This window comes from Lampetra planeri, chromosome 14 (assembly GCF_965212315.1).
Source record: "Lampetra planeri chromosome 14, kcLamPlan1.2.h2, whole genome shotgun sequence".
In the NCBI taxonomy this organism is placed as follows: domain Eukaryota; kingdom Metazoa; phylum Chordata; class Hyperoartia; order Petromyzontiformes; family Petromyzontidae; genus Lampetra; species Lampetra planeri.
The window spans coordinates 2,532,190-2,551,187 of record NC_136120.1 but is presented as its reverse complement, the minus strand read 5'-3'; the positions used below and the strand labels follow the sequence as shown (position 1 = coordinate 2,551,187).

Sequence of the window (18,998 nt, the reverse complement as noted above, 5' to 3'; positions counted from 1 at the left end):
TGTACCGAATTGGAAAGAAATGGCTCTTCTTGTTATTTTGGTTGCCGACCCCTGGTTTAGGTGCTGCTGAGACGAACAATGGGCAGGTCTTACGCTGCTGTACAACAGTTTTGTTTGTTGCGGTTGCACCCGAGTCAAGAGCCGCATGGCTCACAGGGTTATCTCCATGAATATAAAAGGCAAATTTGTGATTGTGTGTGTCTGTTCAAAATGTTTAGCGTACTTCCCGACATGCAACAAACTGGAAATTTGCCATGTGGGTACTTTCCAGACTGTACACCATGCAAACATTATAAAAAATACAAAAAAATTTTGGGGGGGGGGAGCTCAATAATGCATAGATTTTTTTCACGGCAAGTGAGCTGTGACGTCACATCTGTCATGTGACCCGCGCATGTGGAAGCGTCACGCATTGTAGTGTAGCGGTTAGCGCGACGCGCTATGAACCCGGCGACCCGAGTTCGATTCCCGCTCACCGGTGACGATTATTTTAACTGGTCCTGGGCCTCCCCTAGGTCGGCTCAGCCTCAAACGAGTAACTGCTGTGGTGTGTGAACATCGCCACTGCGGAGACAAAGGCGGCCGGGTGTGGTGAATCCAAGTCCCCGGGCGAAGCCGGGTAGTACAGCTCGTACCGAATAAATGAAACTGCAATGAAACTGAAACCACCACCGATCACGTTGTTACATTTAGCGCCCTCTAGCGGCTGCGGGTATCACTTGGAACCCCTCGACAGTTCACGCACCGTGTGCCAGTCGAGGGGTGGTGAACGTCGCGGTTTGGTGTGATTTAGAAGAGTGGTTCTTCACCTTTACTGCAGCCCTTTGGTTCTCAATCGTCAAAAAATGTGTCATGTTCATAAATGCGGAGGTTTAATAATGAAACAATGCAGTTGTTCTTACGTGCCCGTGCTTTGCGTTTCGTTTCTAAAAAAAGCTGGCCACGTCTCGCACCCTCAGAAAGGGCATCTCGCACCCCCAGCGGGTCCAGCGTGCACCCCCCCCCCCCCCCCCCGGGTTAAGAAGAAGAGCCACTGCTTTAGCAGCAGGCGACATGACGCCTATTCAACCAGCACAGGGCTCATCTAGAACCAGCAGAGGGAGCATTGAGAACCAGGATACCCGAGTTCAATTTTCGACCACGACCAACAATATACACCAGGTAGGTAAAAAATGAAATAAAAATTAATAAAAATAAAAACAATAAAATCACGACGTTTCGGAGGCAACACAAGCTTCCGTCTTCAGGTGAAACTGTCACAGCAAAATATCTGTATCAAAATTTTGCTGTGACAGTTTCACCTGAAGACAGAAGCTTGTGTTGCCTCCGAAACGTCGTTATTTTATTGTTTTTATTTTTATTAATTTTTATTTCATTTTTTACCTACGTGACTTTACCGAAAGAGCTAAGAGTATGAATCCTTGCAGTCACGAAAGCTTCAAATCTAGAAGCATACACCAGTGCATGGCGAGTGATACCTGAGCCATTCCCGGCCCCTGTTAGGGGGCACAATAGGGGCCGTCCATAAATGACGTCACGCTATTTTGGACGATTTTTGACCCCCCCCCCCCCCCCCCTTCGTCACACGACATCACAAAAAGTCAGACCCCCCATTAAATATGACGTCACAAAGCTCTGCCCCCCCCCCGCCCCCACAAAAAAACATGCTTCAAATCGCTTTAAACTAGTGTCATTGTAGTGCGTATTTAATGTGGCGCTGCACTCTGATGTTGTAGGAGAAAACATTTATTAAAACGTCTATTTAATTATGTAGAACGTGTTGTCTATAATTATTTAAAGTTTGCGCATTTTGATGTGACGTCACATTTTTCACCCCCCCCCCCCTCGTCACACATCGTCACAAATGTCTGACCCCCCCCCTAGGTGCGTGACGTCATTTATGGACGGCCCCTACTCCCGCACTGAACATCGTGGTGAAGTATGCTCAAACAGCACCCATGACTCATGGACCAGGTGTATGGGATACCGTCATATGGCAGTGGATTGCCAGGGATGAACATTTTGTAATAATTAATTTTACTCACTGAAACATTAATAATGTGCATGTATACCTATACAACACGGTTATCTAAGTATACTTAAGTATACTTAGATAACCGTGTTGTTTAGCCGGTTAACCGATGCTTTGTTACACAGAAGGAATTGTTCAAAGCTGACAATGAAAGGCATGATGATTATACCGCTGGCGATTTTTTTAATATATTTAAAGTTCGGAAATGTGAACATCTGTATATAATGACAATTACGCCATGCACTAATTCTGCACCAATCTGTGTGGGCGACTCTGAGTTGAGGGCGGATATGTGACCGTCGGATCTGCGGCGTTGTGCTGTTACGTGTTATGTAACTATCTTTTCACTCCCAGTGAGTGAGCGAAGTGTTCGATTATTTTAAAAAGATATAGCAGATTTTTTGTTTCACTGTAACTTTAAGTGCTATACCAGAGGATAATCTTTTAAACCGTGCACATTATAGTCTCTGAGTAAATGGATGGTTGATAAAATTCCTGTGAATCAAAATTTCCGAAAGTTCTTACAACGGAAAATATGTATACTCTATTACATTCATACTCTTTGGGTCATTCGGTAAAGTCACGTAGATAGAAAAATAATAAATGTATTCAATTTATCACTGAGAAATTCCTTCTGTATGGTAAACACGTTTTGAGATTCTTAGCGTTACGAGCCGCACATCCAGTGCCGCACTTTTTTAGACAAATATACTGCTTTCTCTCGGCTGTAGCGTCACACTCCACTGATGGCGAATGACCTGATTCACTAATGATAGGGAACGTCTACCTTTTAAGTATTTAACACGATATGTTAGTTTTATTTCTAATTATAAGCACGTGGACTATACAGTATTTATGTTAAATGTAATATCTCTCTAGCCTTTACAGAAAATAATTAGAATTTCTATTAGTCTGGGTTGACGGTCGTCAATGCATAATTAGAAGATGCACTGATATGAAAATTCATAACATGACGTGTTTACATTAACTGCTCATATGTCTATCGTAATGAATTCTCATCACTTTGTAATTGCATCGCCGTATCGTCATTTGAGTTGTTGCAGCCTCCAGTAGCTGCACCGCGTGGATCTCCGTGGGTTTGTTGAGGTTTGGTCCAGGAACGGCTCAGATATCCCTGCAGTCCGCGCTCAAATTAGTGGGTGGCGGTGGCGGTGCTGCTGCTGCTGCGTTGGCAGTGGTGCACGAGTACAAACAAACTCACCCACATTCGGTCAATAACACCGCGGTTTTAAAATTTAAAAAATATATATATATTCGGCGATTATATCAAGCAATGGGCCTTCTTTAGAGCACTGCATCGTGCGCTTTCAGGAGCGCTTCTATGGCCGTCTGGAACGCTCTTCGTTCCGATATTAGGAAGCCGCCGGAACTATTCACTTTTAAATCGTCTACATTGAAAACTCGTTTCTTTAGAACTGCTTTTTGTGTTCAGTTTATTGTCCTTCCCCCGCACTTCCGATTAGCACGTTTGGCTACGTGCGGTACTAAAGAAGTTCAACAAACAGTACAGCACACTGTTGACTCATAGCCGTGGCCGGGATTCTAACTCCACAACAATGTCTATTATGCGCTAACACTATTTACATGATTTATGCATTAACAGTGGAGTTATAATAAACGTATCATTATGTTCATTAACTTTTTGGTTCTTTCGGTAAAGTCACGTAGGTAGAACAAATAATAATAGATCACTACGTTTCGATCGCAACACACCTGATGACGATTGCTTGTGTTGCGATCGAAACGTCGTGATCTGTTATTTTTTCTACCTACGTGACTTTACCGAAAGAACCAAAGAGTATGGATTCCTGCAGTCACGAAAGCTTCAAATAATTATGTTCATATATGTTTGTTTTTCCATACGAGTTTTCCTCCCGTGTGCTGTGAGTCCTAATTGAGTGCACTGCGCTACTAGACACGGGGTCGATTCCAGACCACGAACATGCAGTGGAAACCTCATCCCTGATCCTGTTGTGAGCCTCCCCGAGCTCGACACGTCCTTTAATAACGAGCACCTGGCGCTCGCTGAAAGCGCTTGTACTTGGAAGACAAAGGCGGCCGGGCGTTGTACAGTATTGGTCAAGCGTGCATGATGCTGACCCAACAACCCTGGGGCTTAATTGGTTCACCCCAACAGCACTTGCTCCAAATGGCCCAAAGCTCTTAAACGTTCGATCTTTGCCTCTGCGTGAGCACGTGAGTATATCTATCGAGTAGAACGTCCCTAGGTCGGCCTCTACGTGGTGCCCGTTAAAATGTTACTTGATGCCCGCAAACTGTGAGGACATTAGCGATCGTAAAGGAAACGATGTCTGCCCGCTCACTCCCACTCGGAAAAGACCACGTGGCGTGATCTTCGGTGAAGTGATGGGCTTCAGAAAGGCCCTGCACATTTGTTTTTAGTTTTGCCCCGCAAGGCTTTGCATGCTGAACACATAAAGCTGTGGATCTGATGTGCCTGGTTACCCGTGATTGACGGCACTGCTGCGCTGTTGCAGAGCAGACGCGTTAGGAACAGCTCCCAACGCATTGCAAAGTGATCAGCCAGCGGCATTTGTATTGGTAAACTCGCCAGACACAAATTACTCGTCTTAACATAACGTGATCATCTATGCATGTTGAACTATGCACGTTCGTAAATTAACGTATGTGGTTCTTTTTTTTACGAAACTATACGGCGTAGTACGTGAGTGCGTGTGCAATATTTCACATTACGCGGTATACTTTTTACAATTACTTTGCATTTCACGTGTCGCGACCGTGGCTTGCAAAGTATGTTTGAAGGACAACCCTGAGGCTGCACCCATCTCAGGCCTACACAAGACCTTGTCTCAGTAGCTTTTTCTCTCTCACCTGAAGACGGTCGCTTGTGTTGCGATCGAAACGTCGTGATTTATTCATTTTATATCTACGTGACTTTACCGAAAGAACCAAAGAGTATGGACAACGTGTACATTTACTGCCAAAACCTATTTTTAACACATGCATTGAACACACACAGCGTTAAAGACAACCCACGGGTGTGGGGTCGTGTGCGACTGTGGCCATGCAGCCCAAACTACTGACCACGTCGTAAACCCACCGTGGTCTTGCGCTCCTCCAACGGCGGAGGAATCGCAAAACGACGCGAACTCTCCGCTCTCCTGAAGCCCTCTCGTCGCTTGCAGATATCCACGACGGCATTCATCTCCCGGACATATTGCTGCCATCATACGCGAGTGCTGTCTATAATACGGACGGCATGTTGCCAATCCACTGCGGGATGAACACTTCCACTTACTCACCCCGCGTGTCGGTCGCTCTCGGGGTAAGGTTGTTCGATCAATCATCTGCACGCTGATCAGTGCGAATGGAAGTATCATTGAACGTAACGAATCAACCACCCCCCTCCAATCTTCGATGTAGATTGATAAAAAGCACGTGGTACGCGAGTGTGTTACGTGAGTGCGTTCGCGAAATAACCAGTCACACAGAGGCAACTCAAAACAAGCCAGGCCCGCCTTTATTTCGTATCGTCGTTTGTGAAATCTACACACAAAGAGGGGATGATGAAAGTGTCAATTCATATTTGAATAAAAAAAGCATAACATCAGACGTATACAAACACAAGTGATGAGGTGTGAGCAACTCGCAAAGGACACTTTCGTAGGTTAATCGATCACCGAAGGCATATTATTATTATTCGAGTTACGCCTTTGCTTTTGTACACGAGTATATGTACAAGCTTGAAGGACTTGTACAGCATGCGCGCTCAGATGCGTACCCCGTTTAATCTCACACTGGCACGACGCGTTGTATAGATGCTGTGATACATGTCATTAATAATTCGTACATACAGGGCGATCCATTTATAGGCACTCCACTAATACCGAATATCGCTCTTGTCAAAAGCTGATTGAATCTTGTGTAGGTGACGGCTCCGTATCTCACAGAGGACATTGTTAATATATATTTTAAAAACGTCTATTTAGATTTGTAGGAGTCGTGTAGAGTTTTTCAAATAAAATGTTGTTTTCTCGATAGTGTCTAGCTGTTAGTTTAGTGGAGCTGACTATAAATGGATTGGCGGCCCAAAAAGTCAGGATATGTAGGGTTATTTAATTTATTTTAACACTGGCATTAAGACATTTCAATTGTTTATTATTTAAAGTTAAATGGTATATATTATCATTCTTAATATCGATTCTTCTTCTTCTTGTGGGGTCACCTAAAATTCATTGATTACAAAACTCGACCAAGAACCATGAACGAATTGAGACAAATTGAAGAATGTTCACAGATTACACCTGTCCAACATTCATCTCAAAAGATCATTCCTGTATAAATTAATGTTATTGCAAGTGAGTTTGAACATTGATTTTTTTAAAATGACCCTGTTATTTGTTAAACTAAATATAACCCCGTGTGTCCTAACTTTTAGGCCACCCTGTATATACCAAGCTTAACACAGAGATTGCCATTCGCAATATGTTGCCTTCACCAAAGCATGGGTCTCGAACGTAAAAAAACAAATCTACAGACACTGGCTCATATGCAATATATATTGTCTTTATGAAGAACAAAAATCCACATTTTCATAAGTAAAGGCAATGCAAACATTGGGTTTAACAGCATCTGTTGAATGCATTATGGCGACACGCCAAGTTATATGAAGGTTGTATGAACCCGAACGGACCAGGCAAACTTACAAAGCTCTGAACCACCTCGCCCCAGCCTACAGCGTGGTCCAGATGTCTTGTGGCCCCAATTAAATTCTCTGAAACTAAATACATCTTTTAAGGAATATTTATTTCAGCGTATTCCTCTACTACTTCCTGTCCTCGTGCTTAAAACTTTAACCATCCTCTCCCTTTCCCTTCCTAACCTCTCTTTCCCTATCATCATCCTTCCCTGCCATCCCTTCCACTCCCCAACACTCAAACCCTATCAACCATTAGCCAACGCTAATGTACAATTTCCAACTATTGTTAAGCGCTTTAAAAAAAAGCGCTATATAAAATCCTAGAAAAAATTTAAAACAAAAATTAATATGCAAAAGGGAAAAAAAGTGTGAGGCTTTAATTAATTTGGGGGAGGGGGGGAGGTCACAAGAAATCTGTATCACCCTGTACATCAGGGACACGCTGTACCCACGTGTCGTCAAGGGTCTCTACGATGTGGGGATGCGGATCTTCTCCGCGTCCCCAGCTCGTGGAGGCTTCTCGGCTCGTTGGGGGTTGGCCCCCGGACTCTGGGGACCCTCTCTTATCCGCGACATCTCCAGGATCTCCGAGTAAAACACGACCGAAAACTTAGTTAGACACTTCCTTGTATTCAACTATTAGTTGGTTGAGATAATGGCGTTCAGCATTATTTTAGCATGATATATATATTTTGTTTCGTTAGCTATTTTTTACGCTGAGTGTTTGCTACCGTGTCTTGTACAAAGCTTTGAGATACTCGATGAAAGGTGCCTTAGAAATTGAATAATGATTATGTACATCATACTGATATGGTAATTGATACGTATAAACAACTAACAATAATACACAAGTGTTTGCTGCATATAAACTGACTCTTGCATACATTTTAGCAACATAGCGTACCGCTAAACTCTCCTCTGCATGAAGCCAGCAGAGATACAACGCTGTATTAAAAAAAACCGTATGCGTTAAGTGCTTCGTCCCGCAAAGCATCGTTTTTCAAAGCTATGCTCTGTTCGTATCGCTGTCTTTGATTTTGACAACGATGATCGTGGTGGTGGTGATGGTGGTGCGGTGGTGATAGGCGGCGATGCCTTGGTAATCACCATCGCAATTGTCATCGTCATCTCACGGTTAAAATCTTGATCATCGTTACCGTCATCGCGCCCACCTTCGTCAAGATGAAGATCTTGATCATAACCGCCATAATAATCATCATCAGCATCATGACCATCATTGTCAAAATATCGAATGATCTTGATTATAGTCATCATCATATTAAGATAAAGTCTTGATCATCATCGCCATCATCGTCATCATCATGTCAAGATGAAATCTACCTCGATGAGTAACGATGGGTCCCCGACGTCCCCAAAAAGTAAAACATCTGGGACACGTGGACATTCTGGTGAATCCTGCAGAAGGCGCCAATGTTTTATTCCTCTGCTGCTGTTGCTGCTGCTGCTGATCCTGTAGCTGCTGCTGTTGCTGCTGCTTCTCTTGCCGCTGCTATTGCTCCCGCTGTTGCTGCTGCTGATCCTGTGGCTGCTGCTGCTTCTCTTGCCGCTGCTATTGCTCCCGCTGCTGCTGCTGCTGACGACGATGACGATGATGATGTTGATGCTGGAGTCGCTCTCCCTTCGTCTCGTGGCGACCCCTGGGAGAGGAGCGAAGCCACTCACGCGAGCGAGGAGACGGGCGAGGCGCACATGCGGGAAGCGGATCCGGCGTCCTTCAGCTCGGAGTCGCCCTTGGCAGCGGCCAGGAAGGGCCACGTCTGCGAATCAGACGAGCACGCGCACGCACGCGGTAAGACATCCCCAGATCGCCATTAACGCAATCGCCTAATATTCACAACGATGACATATGGTGTATACACGACCGAACACTGGCCTCATCGTCATCAACATCGTATACGGTCTATGCACTGCTGGATGACGATATTTCACCGTACACGTATATATGCACACATCCTACAGACTTGCTTCCCCATTGCTCATCACAGCGATGTGAGAGATATCACGTGGAGGGTCTAATCCTATCGGACCACAAAAACTGCGACGTGCATCGTGATCTTTTCACTTTAAAGAGGACTTCTTTTATTACACCAACGAGAGTGTGTGTGTGTGTGTGTTACTTCAAGAGTGGTGTGACCTTGTGTGAAACTAACTCGGGCAGTATTTTATTCGCCAAGTGTAGAATTACGCGCGCTGCTGCGCGCAGCGGTCCTCTGGCACCTTCACCTCTGAGCACTCGGCGCAAAACACGGAGCCGCTTCAAAGCAAACATCGCTCAGCAGTCGCCGTGTACGATATCGCTCCTGGCATCGTGCAGGCACACTGCGCAGTGTGCGCGGCGCCCTCCGTCTATCTACTGACTGCTGGATCAAGGCAGGAGAGGTTTCCTGATCCACACTTCACCTCGCTGGTCGGCAGCGCAGGTTTTAGTGAAGTTAGAGGGGGCAGCCTAGGAATCGTGACGGATATCACTCGACAATCACGTTAGCCGTGGGCGGGAATCAAACTCATGGCTGGGTTTCAAGTGCTGTGTGTGTACCAATGCAAATATGCCACGCAAATTTTCCGTATAGAATAATTATGCGACGTAATGGCGCACAACAGATAAGACGTGTACAAAAATAAACACACTTTATCTGTCAACAGACGCATGTTCATTATTCCAATGTTTTACGACAGCTCCATAGCTGCCTTAAGCGGATGGCTTTTGCGATGACACGTGTCAATAAAACAGCGGTTTGTTTACCAGGCCATACCCCTGCTGATGAAGCCCAAGAAGTCGAAACCAGTTCGGAGTTTGTCTGCTTAAACACATGCTGATGTGACACATTACGGTTTGAAAGGTCAATAGGCCGCATTATGTTTTATTTTATATTTCCTACCAATAGTATATGATTACAAATAATACATCATTTTTTAAAATACATGTTTTTTTTCTTGGAAGATACTTTGTGTATTTTCTGTATATATATTTACGTGTGCACGTTTGTGACTCCATTGCAGGCCTACGTTGTGCAACGTGAAGACAAAAATGCATATAACTGACTCATGCTGATAATAATTCGTTGAACGTATGTATATTTTTAAGTTGAACAGTGCACACGTAATAATGGAGAGGTGGGTGCTTGGCATTACACTGAAAGACGTGGAAGAGTAACGCATGGATTCGTGAATATAAAAACTAAACGATGAATTCAATCATTGCTTATTTTACCAGGTAAGGCCCACTCAGCTATATAGCTATTTTTCAGAAGCGACCTGGCCACAAATTATAGCTCAACGAAGTGGCTTATCGTGTGGAAATGTATTGCAACCAAATATTCTAAACGCGTGTTTCTAAATGTGGAGGTAAAAACCGGAAGGCCCGGAGAGAAATCCACACGACCACGGGCAGAACATTCAAATTCCACATATACAGACGTGGGAATCGAACCCACGACCTCCTGTATACCAGGCGAGGTAGTTAACATCTCGCCACTGCGGCGGCCTTTAACATACGCAAAGTTAAAAACATCATACTGACTGCTAAGCAAATAAAGTGTCGAGAAGGTGATGACCGGTGACCGAAACGAACGTCTTCTGAGTGTCATTCACAGGAGAGAACGCGTGCAGGCGCTCATGTGGGTCGTTGTATCGCAATACCTTGAGAGATGGCGGCAGATTTGGGGAGGCGTTTATCCAGCAGTGGATAGACCATAGCTGGCATTGATAGTGATTGAGTCACATCAAGTGCCGTGCAGCGTTTGGCTGAATATAAATACTATACAACCCCCAAAACAACCTCTCTTAATACGACAAAGCGTCAATATGCATGCACGTCATATTCGAGCATTGCCTCGTCACTCTCCACAGAATGAACGTTCATGCTTCCCAATAAGCGATTTTGTACTCACATTATAAACCGATTTGTACGAGCATTACAGTAATGCATTCTCATTGTTACGAGTATTATTAACCGTGTTTTTGTACTTGGATGAATATTGCTCGCGAAAATGTCGACTGGCAGTGATTTTATTTTGAGATAGCCTACGTTTGCTTCACGTGATCATTTGAATACAAAACTCCAGTAAAGAATGGATCGACATTGACCGCTTATCAAGTTTCTGATTGAGCGACCTCACACAACAATAATTATCTAAACACGGCGGTACAAACGTATAATTAAAACAGACTTTATTTTCCCATTGCTGAAAGTTAAAATCACCGTTCTTTCTGGCCGAATAAAAATCAACGTTCTGGCATAATTCACAAAGACTATTGTTTTAAAAAAAAATCTTCACATTCAAGTAAGACTCACCAGCACAGCTGTACATGCCGCAGCGCTACGGAAATTATATATGCACATTCATTCGGTTGTAAAAACAAAGATATATTTTTTTACTTAAGGACTACTTATGCACATTCTGCGTGATTGCATGCGTAATATCATGATCCGTTGCCTCCTACATTGCCATTTGACCACGTCACCAATTATAAGACTGTCCTATATTAGAAAGGTGTGCGTTCGAACAGCGCGGGTGGAGCGGTGGCGCAGTGGTTAGCGCACTGCACTATGAACCTAGCGAGCTGAGTATGATTGCCCGGCCACGACCAACATCAGTTGCGTGTGACATCTGAAACCGGTTCTGGGCTCTTCGCCTTCACCAACCCGCACTGACCAGCGTGGTGAAGTATGACCAATCAACTACCACTGCGGGGACGGGTCAGTGAAAATGTCTACAGTCTACATTAGTGGTTTTTATTATTAAAAAAAATTATTCACTTTTTTTTCTTATTATTTTTCAATCTACGTGACTTTACCGAAAGAACCAAAGAATATTTATCTTCCTTCTCAAACGAGCGATGGGTCTGCCCTCATCTCCGTAAGCGGTACTAGGTGAGTGTTTGAAATTCCACATTTTCATGGCGGGATAAATAATAATTATAATAATAAATAATAATAATTAACGTATGTATGTTCAACTTCTTCGGCACCTTTACGTAGCCAACCGTGCTAATCGGAGGTGCCGGGGGAATGAACGCCTTGCGGGGTTTCAAGCAGCTTGTGCGAGAGGTTTCCGACATTGCAACTTGTTCGTTGTCATCTCTTTTGAGGCGCGTTTGTTTCTGTGCATAAGGGCAGCAGAGATCCCGGAGAAATCCCACAACGCAAAGGAATGCGATGCCCTTCAAAAGGTCCGCCCACGGATAGGCTTCATGTGCTGCCATCTCCTGACCACCTCGCAGTTCTAGGGTTGGGAAGTGCCACTGGTCTCTACGTGATCCACTAACCCTTGCGTTGATAACGCTGGTTCGTAAGTGTGCGCCAACACGCCCAGCACCCATCTCACACAGTTCACCGGAACATTCTAATGATGTCAAAGAAGGGCGATAAAACTCACATTTCCCCACGAGTACAGTAGTGTCCCAGCCTAGGCGTATAACAAACAAACAAAATCTGAAATTCTAAACGTTAGAATTTGGCCTCTGAAATAACGACACAGATGTTGATTGGTTACACAGATAGCGCAGGATCTGGCTTAACTTATAGATCGCTTTACGTCTCGTGCCAACTACTTACGAACACACAAACATGCCATCTCCTCCCCATTAGCGAGCCGAGACATTTGCGACGCTTAAAGTGGGACGCTGAAACCGATGGCAATCGGGCAAAGCTGCACCAAGTTACTACGGCTCATTGACCCCGAAATGCGCCTGATCGACACATTTGGGAAGCTCAGTAGGGTTGCGTCTGGTTAGCGCTTGCATGGCTGAACACCAACGCTTGCCACGTGTTGCGCGCTGCGAGGTGGTGGCCAGCATACACGGCAGTCATGAGCGGCACCCCCTCGAATACGTCGTGAGTATTCTTTTCTTCCCGGATACTCCGCTTCTTTGCCGCACGACGCCAAACAAGAAGTCACGGTATTGGATAAACATTCGAATGTGGCACGAACCTCTCGAAAAAAGAGTCCTGAAGACTCTGTGAGGTGTCCCTGGATGAATCAAGTAGCGGCGTACCCACATTGAGGATACGGATTAGATTTAGAGGACGATTAATAGCCTCAGAAACTGAAAAGCTTCCCGTACACTTCAACCTTATCTTATCGAAATGTATATAGCGACTAAACCATTTAAATACCCTGCAGCTGTTCCCGTGCGGTACAATGTGTACGCAGCACTGGCCTGCAAATGTCCATAAGAGAACAAATTAACCCGTAAAAAAAAGTTTTTCACTATAAATCCTTTATATGCGTGGCATCGGTTTTATTTTATATTATCATTTCTGTTTTTCTTGAGTAAGAGTTTCATTTTTATCACATTGGTATTTTAAATTAAATATGAAAAAAAAAATCCTAAAAAGTAGAACATTTTGGGAAAAAAAATTCACGAAAATTAATTGTCACGCACAACGAGTCTGTGTGCAAAATGTCAGCTCGATTGGATCACGGGAAGTGGGTTAAAAAACGACCGAAAGATTTGCACGGTCGTATGCGCGCAAGCAAGCAAGCAAGTGAACTTAATATAAAGGATTTAAAAAGTGCATCGGCGCCCTGGGCAGACATCTGACGCAGTCACTCACCAGGTTGACCGGGTGCACGAATCCGTTCTGGTAGGTCTCGTCGGCCAGGATCTGCCGCAGGTGCCCGATGTAGCTGGAGGCGAGGCGCAGCGTGTCCAGCTTGGAGAGCTTCGTGTCCGCGGGCACCCAGGGAAGCGTGGTCTTGAGTCTGGAGAACGCCTTGCTGAGCACCCGCATGCGGGCCCGTTCCCTCGCGTTGGCCGCATTGCGTTGTCCGTGTTTGCCCTCGGAGAGGCCCTCTGCTCCGTCGTCGCCAGGGCCACCACCACCAGCAGCAGCAGAACCACCGCCGCCTCCTGCTCCTCGACCTCTGCGTCGACCCTGCGTGACTCGGCGTCGGCGCGTCGGCCTCATCTCCTTACTGCTGCTACTGCTGCCTCTGCTGCTGCTGCTGTTGCTGCTGCCGGGGCTGCAACCGCTGCCCTCTTCGGAGGTGAAGTCCAATTCGTCCACAGCGATGGTCGCCATTCCTCTGGCCGGGCGGCGTGGGTCGCTCTTCGCGCGCTCGTGTCGCGACCCGTGGCCTTCCAGATCGTGCAGCAGCTCGTCCGTGTCGCTTGTGGAACTCGTGGGCATAGCCGGGGAGCGTGTGGGGTGTGGGGTGAGTGGTGCGTGTGGGGTGTGGGGTGAGTGTGGGGTGTGGGGTGTGTGTGGGGTACGTGTGGGGTGTGGGGTGTGTGTGGGGTGAGTGGTGTGTGTGGGGTACGTGTGGGGTGTGAGTGGGGTGAGTGGTGCGTGTGGGGTACGTGTGGGGTGTGTGTGGGGTGTGGGGTGTGTGTGGGGTGTGGGGTGTGGGGTGTGAGTGGGGTGAGTGGTGTGTGTGGGGTGTGTGTGGGGTGTGGGGTGTGTGTGGGGTGTGGGGTGAGTGGTGCGTGTGGGGTGTGGGGTGTGAGTGGGGTGTGGGGTGAGTGGTGCGTGTGGTGTGTGGGGTGTGTGTGGGGTGTGGGGTGAGTGGTGCGTGTGGGGTGTGGGGTGTGAGTGGGGTGAGTGGTGCGTGTGGGGTACGTGTGGGGGGTGTGTGGGGTGTGGGGTGTGAGTGGTGTGTGCGGTGTGTGCGGTGTGTGAGTGTGGTGTGCGTTGCCCTGCGGGCTCTTGCTCTACCAGGCTATACACGTGTTGAATAATACGGTGGCCTTCTGCCTAACCACACACTATATAGCGTGGTATATATCTAAATATCACTGCTGCAGTATTGATGTTTACGATGTTTATCGTACCGCCTATACAAATTATATGCTGTCTTGTGTTATAGCCGTTAAAGTCCGGGCTAACGTAAGGCTAAATAGTGTACTCTTATCCAGACTATGTGTAGTGTTGTAATTATCCGTAAATACCCAGTCAAAAAAGTGTACTATATATACTGTCAGACTTTAGTGTTCTAGCAAATAATAAAAAATCTACGTAGTGTATTATATATGTGTAGAGTTATATCTTTATACTCTCGCATCTATCCAGCTTAGCACCTATCCAGAATACACCGTCTTATTTGAGAGGTACCAGGGTGTGTACCGTCACATCTACGCTGGCTAAGTACGTATTGCAATGTCAGACAAGGCTCACTCTCTCTATATAATGCCATCAAATGCCTACCCACGCAGACTGCAGCGTGTAAGGTCTACCCTCCCGTGTGCGTCTTGCAGGCTCCGGGTCTGAAGAAGAGATTCTTGTAATCGTGACTCCCTTCCCTTCGCTGCGCCGTTGACTGGGAACCCAGATCCCCCCCCCCACACACACAGCCGTGAAATGATGCAAGAGGGGGGGGGGGTATATGAGGGTGGCTGCTGCCTGCGTCAGAGTTAGTTGGGTGGTCACTTTCCCATGGATATTGATTGACGCCGGGCTAGAGCAGCTGAACTCCAAGTCCTCCCTCCTGCCTCTCACTTTATCTTGTGCGTGGACTATACCAAGTGGGACATATGCAACGTGGTATTATAAACGAAAGTTTGTTTTCAGGTACGGCCCATTGAGCTATACAGCTTTTTTTTCTTTTCAGGAAGCGACCTGGACACAAATGATAGCTCAACGAAGTGGCTTATCACGTGGTAATGTACTGCAGCCAATTACTCTAAACGCGTGTGTCTAAATGTGGAGGGGGGGGGGCTGAGAAAAGCGTGGTGTTGTTGGGACACCCGGATCGTCGTAATGATTTACACTGCCATGTATTGTACAGCTCTCTCATTGTCAATCCACTGCTGGACGAGGGGCCTCACTTAAACCGTGTGGGCCAAGTGTGATTTGCTTTTGCCACACCTCACTCAGCACGCTGTTCGCTGAACTGGTGAACCTAAGCTATTAAAAATACGTTCAAGTATGAACCCACGATCGATTCCGATATCACGCGCCACTGAGTCCAGGTCGCCGTGTTGATATCGTAACGCGGTGCGCTAACCAGTGTGCCACCGCTCCAACCTTCGCTTCGTGATGTTTCGTTTTGCAATCACCAACTAACGCGCACAGGGACACCGTCCACCCCGCGCACGCCACCGTCTCACGACAAAGATGCACCACCACCTGCTGCTCGCATGCCCTCTCCCGACAGTTACATGGTGTGCGGGCTTGTGTCAATGATGCACACGTGCTTACGAGTTGTATTATTCTGGCATAACCATAGTTTAAGCAAATGCAGATGTTGTGTTGATCCTGTTTATTCTTTTGCGGGAAGATTAAGTGTGGATGTGTTACTCACTTCCTTCTCCCCACTCCCCCCACACACCCCGTAACCCATATTATGACTGTAATTCATCATCGTCGGCCACGGCCAATCCACGGCTGGATGTATGCCACTCCAAGCCTGCGACGGAATCTCATCCACCCCAGCAGCTGCACACGAACCGAATCATTCGCTCCGTCTCCCCGGGGGATGTCCTCCCGGACGCGTTCTGTCACCCTGGCTGTCACACTCCGTCATTCGCCTTGGCCGTCAGCTCCCGTGTCACGTGATTATGCAACGTTTTGTAATTGTGGTGGGCGAGCATTGCCATCGATGTGTATGACTGTGGGTATGTTTATGTGACGGCCCTTTTTTAATCCACTGCTGGATGAAGGCCTCCCTACGCCTTGTCTGTCATGGAGGCCGGGGTTGTTTGACCATACTTCACCATGCTGGTCAATGCTGCAGTCGGGGTGGGGGGAAGGGGTCAGGATCTGTTTTGTAAATTAACCTGTGGCCAATTCGCTATCCTGCTTCACGGGCACATTAAGAGTTGTGCTGAGTTTGAAATAAGAATTTCAACTTAACTTGCAACGTGCCGCACTCGAATTGCCCCACCGTCGTAGACAGAGAATGACTCAGAGGCGAGAGGAACTGCAGACAAGCAGGAAGGCAGCCACGCGATAGGCCGGCGCCAATACTTGCCCAAGCTCTGCGGTCTTCTATATATATGTGCATTATCGGCCAATTAATGAGTGTTTACATGTAGCAAAGGAAACTGGAGCACCTGGAGAAAACCCACGCGTGCGAGGGGGAAACACTCTATCCCAAATGTATGGAACGAGCAGAGTCCACAGTTTTGCTAAAACCGCCTGCTCCTGAGAGGCCGGCCTAAGACATTTTTGGACACCCACGAGAAGGGAGTTTCGCAACATTTGTGCGATCCGCAAAACCTCGCTTCCACGGTGCCTGGATTACTTGCTTGCGCAGCACCACCGCCTGGCCCATGAGTGCGCTCTCCTAGTGCCGCGTGACAGCCTCTCGCGGTACAACCGTGCACAACGTGAACATTAAAACAGTCCACCCTGGGGGTCTGCAGGATTCTGCAGCGGTGTGCGCGCACGAACTCAAGGCCACCCAGAGCGACACTCAGAGAGACCCCCGGTGGGACCCCATCTCAGCGACACCTTCCACCCAACGCCCACTGACTCAAGACGCAGCGTGCGAGACCCAACCCGACTGCATCATTGCTTTGCTCGGCGGCCTTGGCTGAAATTGGTAGAGTTTGACTCCAAAGCACGCGGGGGGGGGGGGGGTGCTCCATTGACATGCGTCTGTCCGTTAACCCATATCAAAGTTCACCACTCTGCACAAAACACGAGGTTTTAAGTTTCCCACTGGAATAAATCAAGCCGAGAAAAAGAAAAAACAAGTTCGGTATTTAACAGTGGATTAGAGAGCACGTATATCACACTAGATACATTGTATCGACTGTTATGGAAAGTAAGTGGACTTGGGGAGGACACGTCGCTAGCAGGAATCATGATGATGGCCGGTCGGTGGTCGAGACTACAAATAAAAATGCTACGAGAGGCTACGAGACATGATCAAGTGGCACACTGTTATATTGGTAATGTAATCGTAAAAATGGTTATGTGTACAAATGCCGAGGACGTGACCCGTTCATCCGTCTTCTAAAGCCCCACGTATTTTAATTGCGCGCAAAAGCGAGTCTGAAAATGCGTTCGTCGAAGGTCAATATTTTATCTTTATTTCTGCATTTGTGTGTGTAGCGGTGAATGCACCGCGCTACGCACCCGGCGACCCGAGTTCGATTCTCTCTCAAGGTCAACATCAACACCAAATGAGTACATTACCTGGTGCAGGGTGTAAACATCGCCGCTCGGGAGACAAAGGCGGCCGGACGTGGTGCTGGCCACCCACCCCCTCGTGCGCCGTGTCGCCCTTCATAGCTGCTCGCTCACAGCACTTGCTCCCAGCAGTCTGTTAAGCCTATACGGGGGATCTTTGTATTTGGCGATCACTGACTACAACTGTATCGAGCAGCAGTCAGCCAGACAACAGCTTTCGATATAAACACGGCAGACTGAAAGAACTGTGCCAACTTTACAGTCTGGAAAGTCACAGAGTCCATTGCGATCTGAATGGTGCACAGTACAAAACAAAAACACGCGATTAGACGTTGCTGAATAAACGTGCACATGTAAAATAGCGTCTTCAATAATTTTCTGAAATCGCTCAAAGGTTATGATGACACGCAGCTGCGATCTGTTGGGTCTTTCACTGCAGAGCCGCGCAAGCAGCCGTAAATTTATGATGGTCGTGATCCAGCCTTATCCTGCTAAGTACCTTTAGAGCTCCCAAGTCAGACATGAGCTAAACGGCCTCGCAACCGTGGCCTCTTTCCCACGAGAATTTCGTCTTGGGGAAAAATAACTGGCAGAAGTGAAGCCGTATAAACTTGCCTCGGCAAGAGGCTCGCCCTGATAGAGGCCGGATTGGCCAACGTGGCTTATCTCCACGAGACGTAAATTAGAAAGCTGTGGACACATCGCAGAACACAGGATTTTAACCCCCCCTCCCGCCTCCCTTCAGAGAGGCGTGGTGTGGCTGCTAGCAGGCGGGGTTGTCTTGTTGTAAGATTGTGTTTCGTAGCACTTTGCAGGTCACACGCCTTTCTCTGAAGGGCGGAACGACAAACAGGAACAGCCGTTCCGACGTAGTCGTGGTTGCTCATGCGCACCAATTGAACTTCAGATTGCCGCTTTGGTGTTTCCGTCAACACCGAGATTTGCATGACAGTGTGACGCCAATTACATTTAAAGGGAATATTGGAGAATTTTTTTTTGGGGGGGGGGGAAATGAAATGTTAAGATAACATTTTTCAATGCGGTATAGTTATTGGAAAAGATCGGTGTGCGACGAAGGCCCTATAACTGTGATTACTTAATTTTTGTTTAAAGTTACTGATATTAAATAATGAACAACACTAATATTTATGTTAGCCCTCTGT

The 18,998-nt window shown here is 46.8% G+C and overlaps 1 protein-coding gene across 1 annotated transcript; it reads right to left on the bottom strand.

Annotated features, from left to right (window-relative positions):
- Positions 1-5,533: 5,533 nt before the first annotated feature.
- Positions 5,534-13,943, bottom strand: LOC144722298 (uncharacterized). The gene is made up of 2 exons (XM_078600418.1): positions 13,315-13,943; positions 5,534-8,512 (listed from the first exon to the last, which is right to left on the bottom strand). Exons 1-2 carry the CDS (start codon positions 13,888-13,890, stop codon positions 8,414-8,416), a joined length of 675 nt encoding a protein of 224 aa, XP_078456544.1. The 5' UTR covers positions 13,891-13,943; the 3' UTR covers positions 5,534-8,413.
- Between the last annotated feature and the right edge of the window lie 5,055 nt (positions 13,944-18,998).

Excerpts from the sequence above, each read along its gene's own strand:
- LOC144722298 (XM_078600418.1), bottom strand. The coding sequence starts at position 13,890 with ATGCCCACGAGTTCCACAAGCGACACGGACGAGCTGCTGCACGATCTG. Across the intron at positions 8,513-13,314 it reads TCGTGCACCCGGTCAACCTG|ACGTGGCCCTTCCTGGCCGC; the intron begins GTGAGTGACTGC and ends TCTGATTCGCAG.